At 45.8% G+C, this 15091-nt stretch overlaps 1 protein-coding gene across 2 annotated transcripts in view; it reads left to right on the plus strand.

The window, feature by feature from the left end:
* Positions 1-15091, plus strand: part of LOC147623648 (ribonucleases P/MRP protein subunit POP1-like) — an 85764-nt gene that overhangs the window by 6278 nt on the left and 64395 nt on the right. For both annotated transcript variants that reach the window (XR_015269186.1, XM_086820237.1), the window contains exon 2: positions 14075-14171. Coding sequence is in view for 1 of the 2 variants with exons in the window: in XM_086820237.1 (XP_086676363.1) it covers positions 14075-14171 (97 nt within the window). In the remaining variant the exon portion in view is untranslated. The remainder of the gene's footprint in view (positions 1-14074; positions 14172-15091) is intronic.

Below are 15091 nucleotides of genomic sequence, written 5' to 3' on the forward strand. Positions count from 1 at the left end.
GGTCCTGTCATGGCCCTGTGAAAATGGAGCAGGACAAGTGTGGGCATGGTGGTTGCAGAGTCAGAATATTTTATGATTCACATGGGGGGTGCCCGGACAGTGTTTAAGATGTGTGGACATCCCTAGGTGTGAAGGGGGAACATTAAAACATTAACTTTTAATGTTTATTGAAGTTTTGCCCCTAGGCCTTAGTGGCCCTAGGAACTTATTAAGTTGGGGCCCTAGGGATTAAATTGGGAGGGGGTTTTCTCTCTCTTCCCTCTCTCTCTTCCCTTTTTGGGAGTCGTGTAGCAAAAGTGGAGCTCCCTTCATGCGCTTGTGTGCAATCGTGGAAAAGCTCAAGAGAAGGGAGAAGGCGGCTGTTTTGCTGCAGATTGTTGCTGTTTTTCTGAAGGAACCAGCCATACAGCACTGTACGGCCAGTACTGGACTCTCTCTCTCTCTCTCTCTCTCTTTCTCCTCTGTTGCTGGCGGCGCACAGAGCAGCTGCTGGTGGCTGCGCAGAAGCCCTATACAGGCTGGACAGTCAGTTTTCCAGCCCATACCTTACTGTACGACTGCCGTACAGTGTACGGGCAGTCAGATACAGCTCATACAGGTGCAGGCGGCGCTTTACTGGGTGCTGGACAGACCTGTGCAGGCTGATTCAGGCAGGTACAGAAGTGGACAGCAGGCTGTTTATGCAAGTACAACGCCTGGCACGTATCCCGAGGCGGTACAGATGGGTACTGTGCTGATTTTCAGATCTGTACTTTACAAGGACAGCATAGGAGTGAGCATCAGGAGGAAGATACAGGCAAGTGCAAGCACATGTGTGAAGCAGGATTGTGGATTCAAGTGCCTGCAGGCACAGATTGGTGCTGTTGCTTCCTCCAGAGTTGTTTCACGAGCTGAACTTGGTAAGCCTTGACTCTGTTCATCTATCTCTCTTTCTATTGCTTGATGTCTGCTACAGGTATGTGTTATTTGGCTCCTTGTGAGAGGAGGAGTATGGCAGATTGACAAGGGATTAAGACAGGGATTGAACAGCATATGTATGTTGAGCTGAGAAGATGTATCATGCTCTTGAGTTATGCCAGATGTATGCCCATGGCTGGCCTGCTTTGTGAACTTGGCTGATCAGAGGGAGGCACAGTGTGTTGCTTGAGGACACAGATCTGTGTGCATAGATCCTCTGTGCTGAGAAGGATTTGTGGGCAGTCAGATTGGACTTACAGGTGTAAACTCTTGGCTGGTTTTTGTGTTGTACTCAGCCATACATATTATTTTAATTGAATAAAGAAATACCGCAAGGGGCGCCAAGCTTTGGGGCCAACAGGTGTCGCTGTGTATTCAGATTTGGGCACTCTAGCCCCAGTCTGTGTTTGGTTTTTCATCTAGACTACAAGTGGACGGGTGATTGCTCCTACCGCACTCTGGTTTTCCATCAGAGGCCGGTTTCAAGGTTCCGTTGCGGGGACCAATCATCAACTTTCTGAAGGGGGTGAGCTCGTGGTTGCTTTGGAGAAAGCCATTGCTGAAAATTCAGCAATCATGTCTGATACAGAGGAAGAGTACTTCTATCATGAAGAAGAAGAGCAAGAGACTTCTCCTGAAAGAGATGTATCTGAGGATATTTTTGCAGGAGAACAGGCTGCAGATGTTGAGCCTTATGAGGATGTAACACAGCCAGAAGATGTGCATGGTAAAGAGGATGATGATGCTCGGTTCAAAGATCGCTTGGCTAGTGTTATGGATACTTTTATGCAGCTCACACAGAGTGAGAGATTTGCTGAATTTTTGAGATCTCGCTCAGAGCCCCGCACAGAGCCCCAGAAAAAGAAGAAGAAGGTTCGTTCGAAGAATCTTTCTCAAGGTCATAGTGGTACCACTCCACAGGATCCATCTCCTGCACAGTTTCCGAACATGTAGCATGCTTTTGGTGCTAACCCACAGAGTTCCTTCTATGGACAGCCACCTATTCCTCAGCAGAACATGCATCCAGGTTATTTTGGTGGTGGCTCGGTGTTCCAATCCATGACTGGGGGTTATCCTCAGGGAGGCATGGGTATGTATGGGCCTTTTGGAGCCAATTTTCAGCCTGGCATGCAAGGGAATATGTATGGTGGTATGCAGTCCGGTATGCAAGGAAATGTGTTTGGAAGCATGCAACCTGGGATGCAAGGCAATATGTTTGGTGGCATGCAGCCAGGTATGCATAGTGGAATGTATGGAAACATGGCTGGGATGTATGGTATGCCTGGTGTTGGAATGGGAAATGTTGACCCAATGATGGGTATGAATGTTGGGGGCAGCAATCTCACAAAACCACTTCCATATGATAATCTAACGCCTATGGGCAAGGCGAAGGATTACAAGGAAGGGGGAGCTGCAGTGAAGTTTGACACTTTCAGTGGGGCCAAGGATAAATTGAAGGCACTTACCTTTTTACAGCAGTTTGATGCTGCTTTTTCTGGTGGGAATTACACAGAGTCCTCGAAGGTGAGGAAAGCTGCCACTTTTCTCAAGGGCAATGCTTTGCAGTGGTGGTCTACTCTTCTTTTGCAGGGCATAGCACCCACCACATGGGTCCAATTCAAACAGGTTTTCTCTTCCGTATGGCTCACATCTACATTTGAGGTGGATGTTATGACAGCATGGCACAAGCTGGATGCTTCAAAGTGTGATAGTTTGGAGGATTATAACAAGAAGTTTTGGGAAGCTCTTCTCCCAGTGACTTCTTATCGTGCCGTGCCATTATCTGAGCAGGTTGAGAAATATTGTTGTGGGCTGCCCAAGGAGGTACGAGATTACTGTATAAAGACAAGAGTAACGAACATGTCACAGATGATTGAAAATGCTATGACAGCTAATGCGTTACTCACAGGTGGTTCATCTGGATTTAAAGGCAGTAAGAAATTGGGCAAGAAAGCTGAAAAATTTGGGCATGCTTCTCGTGATGCTAAAGGGTCTACAGAGACAAAGTATAAGAAGTTGCCAATGCCCAAAAGGACTTCTGAGGAAAGACAGGCTTTGAGAGATGCTCAAAAGTGTTTTTACTGTACTGAAGAGGGGCATATGTCATTCAATTGTCCCAAAAGAACGTCCAAGAAGGACCCTGACAATAAAGGAGAGCCCAAGCCAAAGAAACAAAAGCCTTCTGCAGGCTTAGTTCCTGATCTTGTGGGTGAGCAGCTAAGTGGTGAAGCTACAGAGTTGTGCAGGGCATGGGGCAAAGTGAGAGATCAGAATGCTTTGATCTTCTTTGACACAGGTGCTAGAGCCAACTTCATTTCACCAGATTTGGCTGGCAGATTGGGGATTCGCGCAGAGGAGATGGGGCCGTTACATGAGGCAAATATGGCTTGTCCAGGGTATGCAGAACCCGTTACTCCTATCATTGGGAAGCTTCGGCTTCATTTGCAGGGTTATGTGGACAGCGAGGAGTTCTTCATCATGCCTTTGGATGGCTGTGATGTTTTGTTGGGGATGCCATGGTGCCACAGGGTACATGCGGTGGTGGATACTTACAATAGGAAAATTACTCTGACTCATAGAGGGAAAGAGCATGTATTGGATGTAAAACTCAAAGGGGAATCTGTTCCTATTGTATCCGCTTCGGCGATTTCATCAGTAATGAAAAAGCATCTTTCCGCGTACTTGATTTATGTAAAGGATGCACAGGATGATGAGTCTAAGTCTAATTTGTCAATGTTAGATAAGGACAGGGCTGATTTCCTAAGTGAGTTTCAAGACTGTTTTTCCGAGTCATTGCCAGGAGAATTACCTCCTGAGAGGCCAGAAGATCATGCCATAGATCTGATTCCTGGTAGTACTCCACCGAACAGACCGCCGTATCGTGTTAGTGCAGCCCAACAGGAAGAGATTATGAGTCAGGTGCAGGAGCTATTGAATAAGGGGTTGATTCAGCCTAGCTCATCACCCTTTTGCTCACCTGTGCTCTTAGTGCAGAAGAAGGATGGTTCTTGGCGCATGTGTATTGATTACAGGGCAAGAATACCATCAAGAATCGATTCCCCATACCGAGGATCGATGACATCTTGGACCGCTTACAGGGCTCCACAGTTTTTAGTCGTATTGACTTGAAAAGCGGGTATCATCAGATACGCATTAGACCCGAGGATGTGCATAAGACAGCATTCCGAACCACATTTGGGTTGTATGAGTTCTTGGTTATGCCCTTTGGTTTAACGAATGCGCCTGCCACATTTAACAGAATGATGGACAGGATTTTCAGGCCTCATAGAGAGTTTGTGGGCACATTCTTTGATGACATGATTGTGCATTCACGAACTGAGGAAGAGCATAGAAGGCATTTGGCCATTGTGTTTGCAGAACTCAGAAACCATAGATTGGTGGTTAATGGCAAGAAGAGTGAGTTTTTCTTGCAGGAGATACATTTCTTGGGGCATATTGTGTCTGGTCATGGAGTCCGTATGGATCCAGCAAAGGTGGAAGCAATACTTAATTGGCCAGCTTTGAGGACCGTGCATGATGTACGCAGCTTTCTAGGATTGTGTTCCTATTACAGGCGTTACATACGGCACTTTGCTGAAATTGCTTCATCTCTACATGCTTTGACGAAGAAAGCAACTCCGTTTAGATGGGCTGATCGGGAAATTACAGCATTCAAAAAGCTCAAAGAAAAGCTTACTTCGGACCCAGTATTGGTGTTACCGGACCTCCGAAAGGCTTTTGTTGTCCAGTGTGATGCATGTGGAAGTAGCATTGGTGCAGTTCTCATGCAAGAGGGACATGTGATAGCCTATGAGAGTAGAGTTTTGCAAGATGCCGAGAAGCATTTGCAGGTGTATGAGAAAGAGATGTTGGCTGTAATTCACGCTCTTTCTACATGGAAACACTACTTGCTTGGGGCTGATTTCACTGTACAGACAGATCATCAGACCTTGCGATATTTCCTCACGCAGACTAAGCTTTCAGAGAAGCATATGCGTTGGGCAAACTTTTTGTCAATGTTTCACTTCCAGATTGTGCATGTGGAAGGCAAAAAGAATGTAGTGGCAGATGCTTTGTCACGCAAGCCACAGGTCTCTGCAGTTTCACTTGCTTATCATCATGAGCTTGATGAAATGAAAGAGCAGTATGCCCATGATGAGGATTTTGAAAGGTTGTATGATCAGATGTCTGAGGGTCAGCGGCATGAGCATTACACTCTCAGAGATGGGTTTTTTTTGATGCATGGCAGACTGTGTGTTACCAGGCCATTGCGACTCAAGGTTATGATTGAAAGTCATGCTCCACCGTATGCAGGTCATAGAGGTATTGACGCCACGGTCAAAGCAGTGGAGACTTTCTTTTATTGGCCAACCTTGAGAAGAGATGTTGATGCCTTTGTGAGGCAATGCATCGTATGTCAGAAGGTAAAGTTTGACCGTCAGAAGACACCAGGGTTATTACAGCCTTTACCTATTCCGGATAGACCTTGGGAGAGCATTGCCATGGATTTTGTATTTGATCTTCCACGGACACAAACGGGAAATGATGGCATCTGGACTATCATATGCAGGTTCAGTAAGCAGGCTCATTTCATTCCCGTGAGGAAGACAATTAAAGTGGATCATATGGTGAAGTTGTTCATGGCGAACATCTTCAAGTATCATGGCTTGCCTACGTCTATCATTAGTGACCGTGATCCACGGATGACGAGTTTGTTTTGGAGAGGGTTGTTTGACAACATGGGTACAACTCTCAAGTTTTCATCGTCATTTCATCCACAGACAGATGGTCAGTCAGAAGAGGCTAACTCTACAGTGTTAGATCTTCTCAAGTATTATGTGTCAGAGCACAAGCAACAATGGGAAAAGTATCTTCCTTTAGTGGAGTTTGCATATAACAACACTGTACATAGCTCGACAGGCAAGGCGCCTTTTGAGATTGTAGAAGGAGGGAAGAAGGTTCCACCCATTTTGCATACAAAGGATAAGATCTTTGAGGCTGATCAGTATGTGGAGAGTTTGGATGAAGCTTATCGGAGAGTTAAGTTGGCCCTCCAGAAAACTCAGCAGAAGCAAAAGAAAGCCGCAGACCGTCACAGACGTGATTTACAGTTTGCATTGGGTGATTGGGTTCTTTTGCGCTTTGAAAAGGCTAGACTCAAGAAGATGAAGGGTAAAGAGCGCTTATTCCCTAAGTTGAGTATGCGATATTATGGGCCTTTTCAGGTTTTGGAAAAGATTGGTGAGGTAACCTATCGTTTGAAGTTACCAGATCACTGGAGGATTCACAATGCTTTTCACGTGAGTCTTCTTAGACCTTTCCGTGGGGATGTGCCTGAGGATGTATCAGATGAGGCTCAGCCGGAAGTTGAGGAACTTGATGAGGTTCTGATTCCAGAGCAGATACTGGCACATAAAGAAAGGAAGGTACGAGGTAAAGTTTCCCGTCGCTATCTTGTGAAGTTCAAGAACTATTCACCGATGGATGCGAAGTGGATGGAGGAAGGTGACTTAACAGATTCACCTCAGGTTTTGCAGCTTTATCTCGCTGCCTTTGAGTTAGAGCCGACTCTTATTGTGGCTCATTCAGGTTCAGCAGAGCATGGGTCTGGAGCATTACCTGATGCTCAAGAGGGGGGTAGCACCTCCACTCCCTTGATACAGACAGGCTCAGATGACATCTAGAGGTCGCTTGGTGCAGATTTTATCTCATCCGAAGGTACTGAGGCTGACAGTACATCTGTTTATGGGACTTCTATGATATATGTGTACTAGTCACATGGAGATTTTTGTGGATATGTATGGTTCACAGTGGTATACAACTTGGACTATTACTATGCCATTGGTTTGCAGTGAATGATGATACATGTGTATGGCTCAGAGAGATTGGGACGCTGATCTTGCCATATTGTATATTTCACTTTTGGATATTTTGATGCATCACCAGAATGCAATCGAGGACGCTTGCCATCTTTCAAGAGGGGGGTATGTCATGGCCCTGTGAAAATGGAGCAGGACAAGTGTGGGCATGGTGGTTGCAGAGTCAGAATATTTTATGATTCACATGGGGGGTGCCCGGACAGTGTTTAAGATGTGTGGACATCCCTAGGTGTGAAGGGGGAACATTAAAACATTAACTTTTAATGTTTATTGAAGTTTTGCCCCTAGGCCTTAGTGGCCCTAGGAACTTATTAAGTTGGGGCCCTAGGGATTAAATTGGGAGGGGGTTTTCTCTCTCTTCCCTCTCTCTCTTCCCTTTTTGGGAGTCGTGTAGCAAAAGTGGAGCTCCCTTCATGCGCTTGTGTGCAATCGTGGAAAAGCTCAAGAGAAGGGAGAAGGCGGCTGTTTTGCTGCAGATTGTTGCTGTTTTTCTGAAGGAACCAGCCATACAGCACTGTACGGCCAGTACTGGACTCTCTCTCTCTCTCTCTCTCTTTCTCCTCTGTTGCTGGCGGCGCACAGAGCAGCTGCTGGTGGCTGCGCAGAAGCCCTATACAGGCTGGACAGTCAGTTTTCCAGCCCATACCTTACTGTACGACTGCCGTACAGTGTACGGGCAGTCAGATACAGCTCATACAGGTGCAGGCGGCGCTTTACTGGGTGCTGGACAGACCTGTGCAGGCTGATTCAGGCAGGTACAGAAGTGGACAGCAGGCTGTTTATGCAAGTACAACGCCTGGCACGTATCCCGAGGCGGTACAGATGGGTACTGTGCTGATTTTCAGATCTGTACTTTACAAGGACAGCATAGGAGTGAGCATCAGGAGGAAGATACAGGCAAGTGCAAGCACATGTGTGAAGCAGGATTGTGGATTCAAGTGCCTGCAGGCACAGATTGGTGCTGTTGCTTCCTCCAGAGTTGTTTCACGAGCTGAACTTGGTAAGCCTTGACTCTGTTCATCTATCTCTCTTTCTATTGCTTGATGTCTGCTACAGGTATGTGTTATTTGGCTCCTTGTGAGAGGAGGAGTATGGCAGATTGACAAGGGATTAAGACAGGGATTGAACAGCATATGTATGTTGAGCTGAGAAGATGTATCATGCTCTTGAGTTATGCCAGATGTATGCCCATGGCTGGCCTGCTTTGTGAACTTGGCTGATCAGAGGGAGGCACAGTGTGTTGCTTGAGGACACAGATCTGTGTGCATAGATCCTCTGTGCTGAGAAGGATTTGTGGGCAGTCAGATTGGACTTACAGGTGTAAACTCTTGGCTGGTTTTTGTGTTGTACTCAGCCATACATATTATTTTAATTGAATAAAGAAATACCGCAAGGGGCGCCAAGCTTTGGGGCCAACAGGTGTCGCTGTGTATTCAGATTTGGGCACTCTAGCCCCAGTCTGTGTTTGGTTTTTCATCTAGACTACAAGTGGACGGGTGATTGCTCCTACCGCACTCTGGTTTTCCATCAGAGGCCGGTTTCAGTCCTATTCTTCCTCTCTGCAACTCCATTCTGTGATGGAGTATATGATGTAGTAAGCTGTCTCCGAATGCCATGTGTCTTGCAATATTGCTTAAACTCTTGGGATGTGAACTCACCCCCTCCATCGGTCCTGAGAGCCTTGACCGAGTGACCGGTCTCTTTTCCTACCTCAGCTCTCCAATCACAGAAGTGCTGAAAAGTCTCATCTTTGGTCTTCAGAAAGAAAACCCAAGTATATCTGGTAAAATTATCCACCATCACCTGCATGTACAACGCCTTATCAAAGACGCGGTACGACGCGGTACTCATAGGACCACATAAGTCTACATGAATGAGAGCAAGTGATGTCGAAGATCTGTGTCTCGCCTCCTTCGGAAAGGCGGCTCGGTGTTGCTTCCCCTGTAAACAAGAGGAACAAGCAGTAGACGGAGCCTTGATGGTCGGTAATCCCTCAACCAACCCATCCTTCGAAGCTCGCTGCAGAAGCCGATAGCTCAAATGGCCAAACCGAGCATGCCAAAGAGCAGAAGAAGCACCAGAAGAAAGCAGGTCAACTTGTAGAGACCACTATCTTGGACTCTTGAGCCAAGATGCTACCAGTCGCCTTATCACGAATGGTTATCTCATAACGAGAAAAGATCACCTCCGCACCCTGAGCTGTAAGAGCACTCACTGACAAAAGGTTAAAAGCCAAATCTGGAATATACTGAACGTCAGAGAAGTATCTCTTGTCCTCGTCAGAGCGGAAGATGGGGATAGTGCCATGACCATGCACTGGCACAGAAGAAGAATCACCTAGAGTGATCTCGCTTGATCTGGCAGTGAAGTCCTCGAACCAATCTCTGGGGTGTCATATGAGCAGTAGCACCGCTATCAACAATCCAAGATCGTGACTGAGAAGTCACAAGAGTAAGTATACGCTGAGTACGTGCTAAGAGAAGAATGCCATCATTCTTCTTGGGTTGAGACACCGCCGTTGAGGAAGAGTTCTTTGCTGCTTCATCACGCTTCTTCTTGTGACATTGAGGTGACTTGTGACCCTTCTTACCACAATAATGACATTCAATGTCCTTATTCTTTGAAGATTTGTTGTCTTTATCCTTGTCGGAATCCGTGGAGTTCTTATCAGAACCCCCTTTTCCTTTCTTTTGTTGATTCTTCCCTTTATCTCGTGCTGCCAAAGCTCCATCAGGGCCACCAGAGGTGCCAGTTCGCTCCTCAAAGCGAGACTCAATCTGCATAACGGAGGGGAGTACTTCCTTCCAAGTAACTTGAACAGGACGAGGAGAAGAAACAAGATATTGAAAGTATGCATCAAACCTCTCTGGAAGTTTGGAGAGCAGCCGAATAGCCATGTCCTCTGTGGAGATGTCCTTGCCACAAACAGCAAGCTCGTCCTGGAGATCTTTCATCTTCGAGATGAAAGCAGATAAAGATGGAAAGGCAGAAACTGATAAGTTCATGAGTTGCTTTTCCAATGCCAATGCCAAAATCCGACCCGGAGACTCACTCTCATAGAGATTTGCAAAAGCCTTCCAAACTTCATGTGTAGCATCTGCTGTACGCACATGAGAGAGAGAATAGAATCCTGACAGTTCAACATGAGAAAGGAGAAAACGCGTCGATCATTCGACTGCCAAAGATCAATCTGTGCCTGAGTCGCACCACCGGAAGCAAGGGTGGGAGGGGTGGCATTGGCCGGTGTAACAAGCCAATCCCAAAGATCCACGCCACGCAAGGCCGATTTCACCTTCACCTTCCATAGGGTGTAGTTGGAACCATCCAACTTTGCAGACTCAGCAAACATATGAAGAGAAGTGGGTGCAGCCATCACAAAAGCTTGGGCTCAATCTCAAAAAAATGCTCAAAAAAACGCACAAACTCTGAAGTAGAAGTGTCCTCCATAGGTACCGAAAGTGCCACCAAAGCCTGAAACACCACTGACCCCCTCTGCAAAGGGGAAAGCCCATTGGAAAGGAAAACGCAGCGCACAGAAGGCCACCTATGTCCAATATCCACGTGGAAAAGAAAACGCTGATCAAAGAGTACCTGATGGCTGAGTCGGTGAAGCCAAACTGTAGGCGAAAAGACCAGCAGGTGCTGTCTAGAAAACGCAGCAGCAAAGGGCTGCAAATCTGAGAGAAAACGCAGAGGAGAGGGTGCTGAAAACAGTGCTGAATCTGGGGCAGCAAAGAGGTTGCTAAACCAGGAGCGATGATACCATGAAAGAGTGCACAGAGCGGAAGCAAAGTGGCACTAGAATGTGCTGAACAGAGAGTGCAAGAGAGAGAGAGAGAGAGAGAGAGAGAGAGAGAGATGGAGAAAACTATGCTGAATATACTGAAGCAAAACAGTCCCAAGCAAGAGACACTACAAGTCTCATAAGTGAGGGAGCAAAATATGTACAAGACTGAATGAACAATGAGAGGCCACCACCCACTATTTATAGTAGGGGTAAGTTGGCTGACTCGAGCTGCAAAACAGGCTGACTGGAGCTACTGGACAGGCCGACTGGAAAATGCTAGAAAAGTTGGGAAAAATCCTAGGAAAATACTAGAAAAAGGGGTGGCTAGCCCACAAGCAAGGGCCATGCAAAAGGGACCAAATGGGCACCATAAAAGAGCAGAATCTGGGGATGAATGTGCTAACAGTCTTCTGTGGATGCTTTAATAGTGCTCCAGGGCATCTTGTAAGAGCAGCCCACACTCCTAGTGGATGGTTTACTTTGCGACCAGGAAGAACCTTGGCTGCTTTCACTATGGTAACCTCTGATGATGATAGAGAGCAAGAGATACAAGAAGAATTGGCAGCATCGACTAACATGACGATCACGAGGGGAGTGTCCAATGCGGCATCCGTCCTAATTGCCTTGCCAACTGACCAGCTGTCACAAATGTTTTAGGCTATGATTGACAATGCTTTTGCAACTCGTGAATTTCCATTTCCAAAATGCACCATTTAGGCCGTTTCCCTATGCCATTTCAATGGTTTTCCCGACAACAATTGGTGTCTTCCCTCCTCACCCTCTATTTCAAGTCATGTGTAATCTATTTCAAGTCATGTGTAAGTCAAATGATTTTATCTTTTGTCACCCACATTTTCTCTTCTTCTCTCCCTTCCCTTTTTCTTACATTTTCCCTCCAGCCCCTTGTGCAAACTTGATCCCCTTCTTCGAATCCCTCTTCTTCCTTATCTTCCGAGCATGCTTTTGCTATTGAGAAGTATAAGCTTAATATGCTCACAACATGGCAATGTGCCAGCTGGAATTGTAGTTTGATGCCCAAAGGCATGCCCAAAGGTGCGACCAAGAGCGGCAACAAGAAGTAGCCAAGGAATTGCAGTGAGCAAGCAACTAAAGATGATGCGCGACAACAGGAGCGTGATCAGTTTCTCTCGGTCCTCACCTGCAAGACAACAGTGGCATCTTTGAGCTTCGGCGGGCATCCTTTTCTAGAGAGGGTGACCTTTAGTAAGTATGACGGTAAACTCGACTCTTCTATTTTGCAATCTTGGATTAATCAGTTTGATGTGTGTTTTTCTGTTGTAAGTAGAACAGATGGAAAAGGTACGTTTGGCTAACTGTCACTTGCCACCAGGGGACGCCTTAGTTTTAGTGGCAAGATTGGTGCTCGCCCTAAACCCTTAACCCTTCTATTTTGCAATCTTGGATTCATCAGTTTGATGTGTATTTTTTTGTTGTAAGTAGAACAGATATGGAAAAGGTACATTTGGCTAACTGTCACTTGCCAGTGGACGCCTTAGTTTTGGTGGCTAACTCGCTATTGCATGCTATGAGAGTAATCCGTTTGTCACGAATCTCAAATGGCGGTTTTCCCAGCCACATTACCTTGAGAGACTCAAGGACGAGTTCTGAGGTTTGCACTAGATTTCACAACTAGTCCTTCAATTTGCCAACAAGGTCACACCTGGCCTTACAGTTGCACAAATTTGATGCGGACAAGAGGACAATTCCTTTATGGCATAGACATGCGGACCGAGGATTCTCCTGGTCAAAACTCAGGAGCATCTAACTCCAAAACTTAGACAATGCGCTGAAGCTTATGCCTGACCGAAAGGCCAAGGAGGGCAAGACTGGATGTACACTGAATGAGGCAAAGAAGGCCCAATACCAATGGAAGAAGCGATGTTTTTGGTGTCATACAACATAGCATACATTGAAGGCCTGCCCAAAGAAGACCCCAACCCTGATCCTAGTCCGTGCTTCCATGGCATGTGTGGTAAGTTAACCCCCAGCTACTCCCACAATGACCCTCCAAAAACCTTATTGTCCTCAGCTCCCAGTACCTTGGTTAGCACCATTGTTAGTTGGGAGCTTGAAGACAAGGAGGGGAACCCGGAGTATGATTGCAATGAGTTGCTCAAGTACATTGGTGGCCAAAGGGTGGTTGTCTTGTTTGACAGTGGCAGCATGGAGGCCGTTATCAATGAGCAGGCAGCTTGGCGTATCTACTTTAGTTTGACCCTGGTGGACCGATGGATTGAGGGATTTGGCACAGGCATGGGCACGAGTATTAGATTCGAGACCCGTGGTGCCAAGATGGTCATCTAGATTCCAAGGCACGGAATTTGTGTGGGATCTCATGGCCACTCCTCTTGTAAGAGCTGATGTAATCATGGGAGTCTGTTTGGTTTCTCAAGTTCTTACCATTTGTGGATTGGGAGCATCATACATTTCTTATCCATAGGAACGTGCAAAGTCTCGGTCACGATTAAGTGTGAACTAGGGTTTCTTAACTTTCTGATGATTACACATATGTAGGTTAAGAGAGAAATAAGGAAAGGTGCACATTGTACAACCTTTTGAGGCAGTCTCTAGTGCCTTGGAGAAGTACAAGGCGGCCACACGTGTTACTTGCTGTTTGGGCTGTTTCTAGGTTAAACTAGTTGCTTGGGAATGTCCTTCTTCTGACTCACAATTTGCCTTTGCTTCTCTAGGGACTGGCACTTGCAGATATCGGTATATGGATGTTCTCATCTGTTTCCATACATGCCTAAGTATAGGTTTGTGATAGCTGGTCGTTTTTTGGTTCTCTAGGGACTGGCACTTGCAGATATCGGTATATGGATGTTCTCATCTGTTTCCATACATGCCTAAGTATAGGTTTGTGATAGCTGGTCGTTTTTTGGTCGGCCATCACTTTTTAGACGCACAAATATTTTCATAAATATAATTTGTCGTGTTCAAACTGTGTTCATAAGATGTCCCATCTATGGGTGCATGTTCTGTGCACTTTTGGGCCCCTATTGGGCTATCAAACCTGATCAATCTTGCTTGATTATCACATAATAAAAGGTCTATTCGCCAATCATTGTATAATCATTGTCCACATGAAAAGGAGTGCATGAAGTCTATTTTCGCCATCATGATGAGATCATTGTCAAACTTTCACATCAACAATCTTCTTGTTATCGACTGCTTGTAGCTAGTCTTACATGCGTGCATATGAATGGTCATTTGATCTTGACTTTCAACAAATGTCTCAACAATGTTGCAAGGGCTCCTCTCAGAACAACATTGTGTGAACAAGGTTGAGACCTTACCAACGCCAAGTTTTGACAACTATGATTGAGAGAATAAAGAGATCAAGTTTTGAATTTGAAAGTTAGAATTATGTTGTTTGATTCGCACTTTTTGGAAGTGGTCGTTTGAGTGAGTATATGCTGGTTTTCTGCAGGGGTCATGGTTCGAGGGCTGTCTTAAGGTGGTCTAAAGATAAGGCTTTGCTTCAAGATGCTAGCTTTTGTAATGCGATTCAGCTTCACGGGAAAAAGGTAACAACGTACAACCACTAGGCATTGAAATTTAATATAGCCTTTCCATTATAACAATATTTGAGAAGTAATTTGCTGAATTGACAAGAGATGCACAATGAGTCGGAACGGCTGGTACCTCCCTCAAATAAAGTATATTGATCTTGAGAGAATCAAGTACACAGTGTCATGGGCATTTTTGACCAGATTTTCATACCAATACATATGAATATTGATCTTGGGAGAATCAAGTATATAGTGTCATTGACCAGATTTCATACCAATGAATATAGTATTGCAAACAATGTGGTTGTCGGTGTAGACTTGCAACTCACACTACCCTCTCAACTGCCCATGTTCCCTTCCATCTGCTCTCTATTGTTCCACCAACACACGGTAGCAACAATTTGCAAGAGAGTACGTAAGACAAGAGAACACTACACAGGGTATGTGAACATCCTCCCTCCCGCTACTTGCTTCCATATTTACTACCTGTCACACGTTACATAAACATATTAGCAGAAAATTTCACAGGCACGGTTCACGGGCGGGCATCCCCTTACCCGAAACTATGCATTGGTTAGGCAAGCATGAAAACAGCATGCAAATTCAATTGTTGCAAGCAAGCATATAAAGATGCTATGCAATGCAACATTGGTATGCGCAATCCCCGTTCATGAGACTACCAAAATAGACGTGCACTAGGCAAGTACACAAGGTACCGGACCCAATGGAACACCAATCCTCCAGGCATTTCCGGGCAGAGGTACTCATAGGCACAAATCCTAGTGGAAAGCCAGGTTCATAGTATCACATGAGTGGCATCAATCCCCGGCATATGCAACTGTCAGGGACGCCAATCCAATGTACATACATAATGAGAAAGCACAGGCGGACCAATTGGGTGAACAAATGGTGACATCTCTCCGGCTTCTAAATAG

This window comes from Cibotium barometz, chromosome 26 (genome assembly GCF_041138505.1).
Source record: "Cibotium barometz isolate CiBa-2024 chromosome 26, ASM4113850v1, whole genome shotgun sequence".
Classification (NCBI taxonomy): Eukaryota; Viridiplantae; Streptophyta; class Polypodiopsida; order Cyatheales; family Cibotiaceae; genus Cibotium; species Cibotium barometz.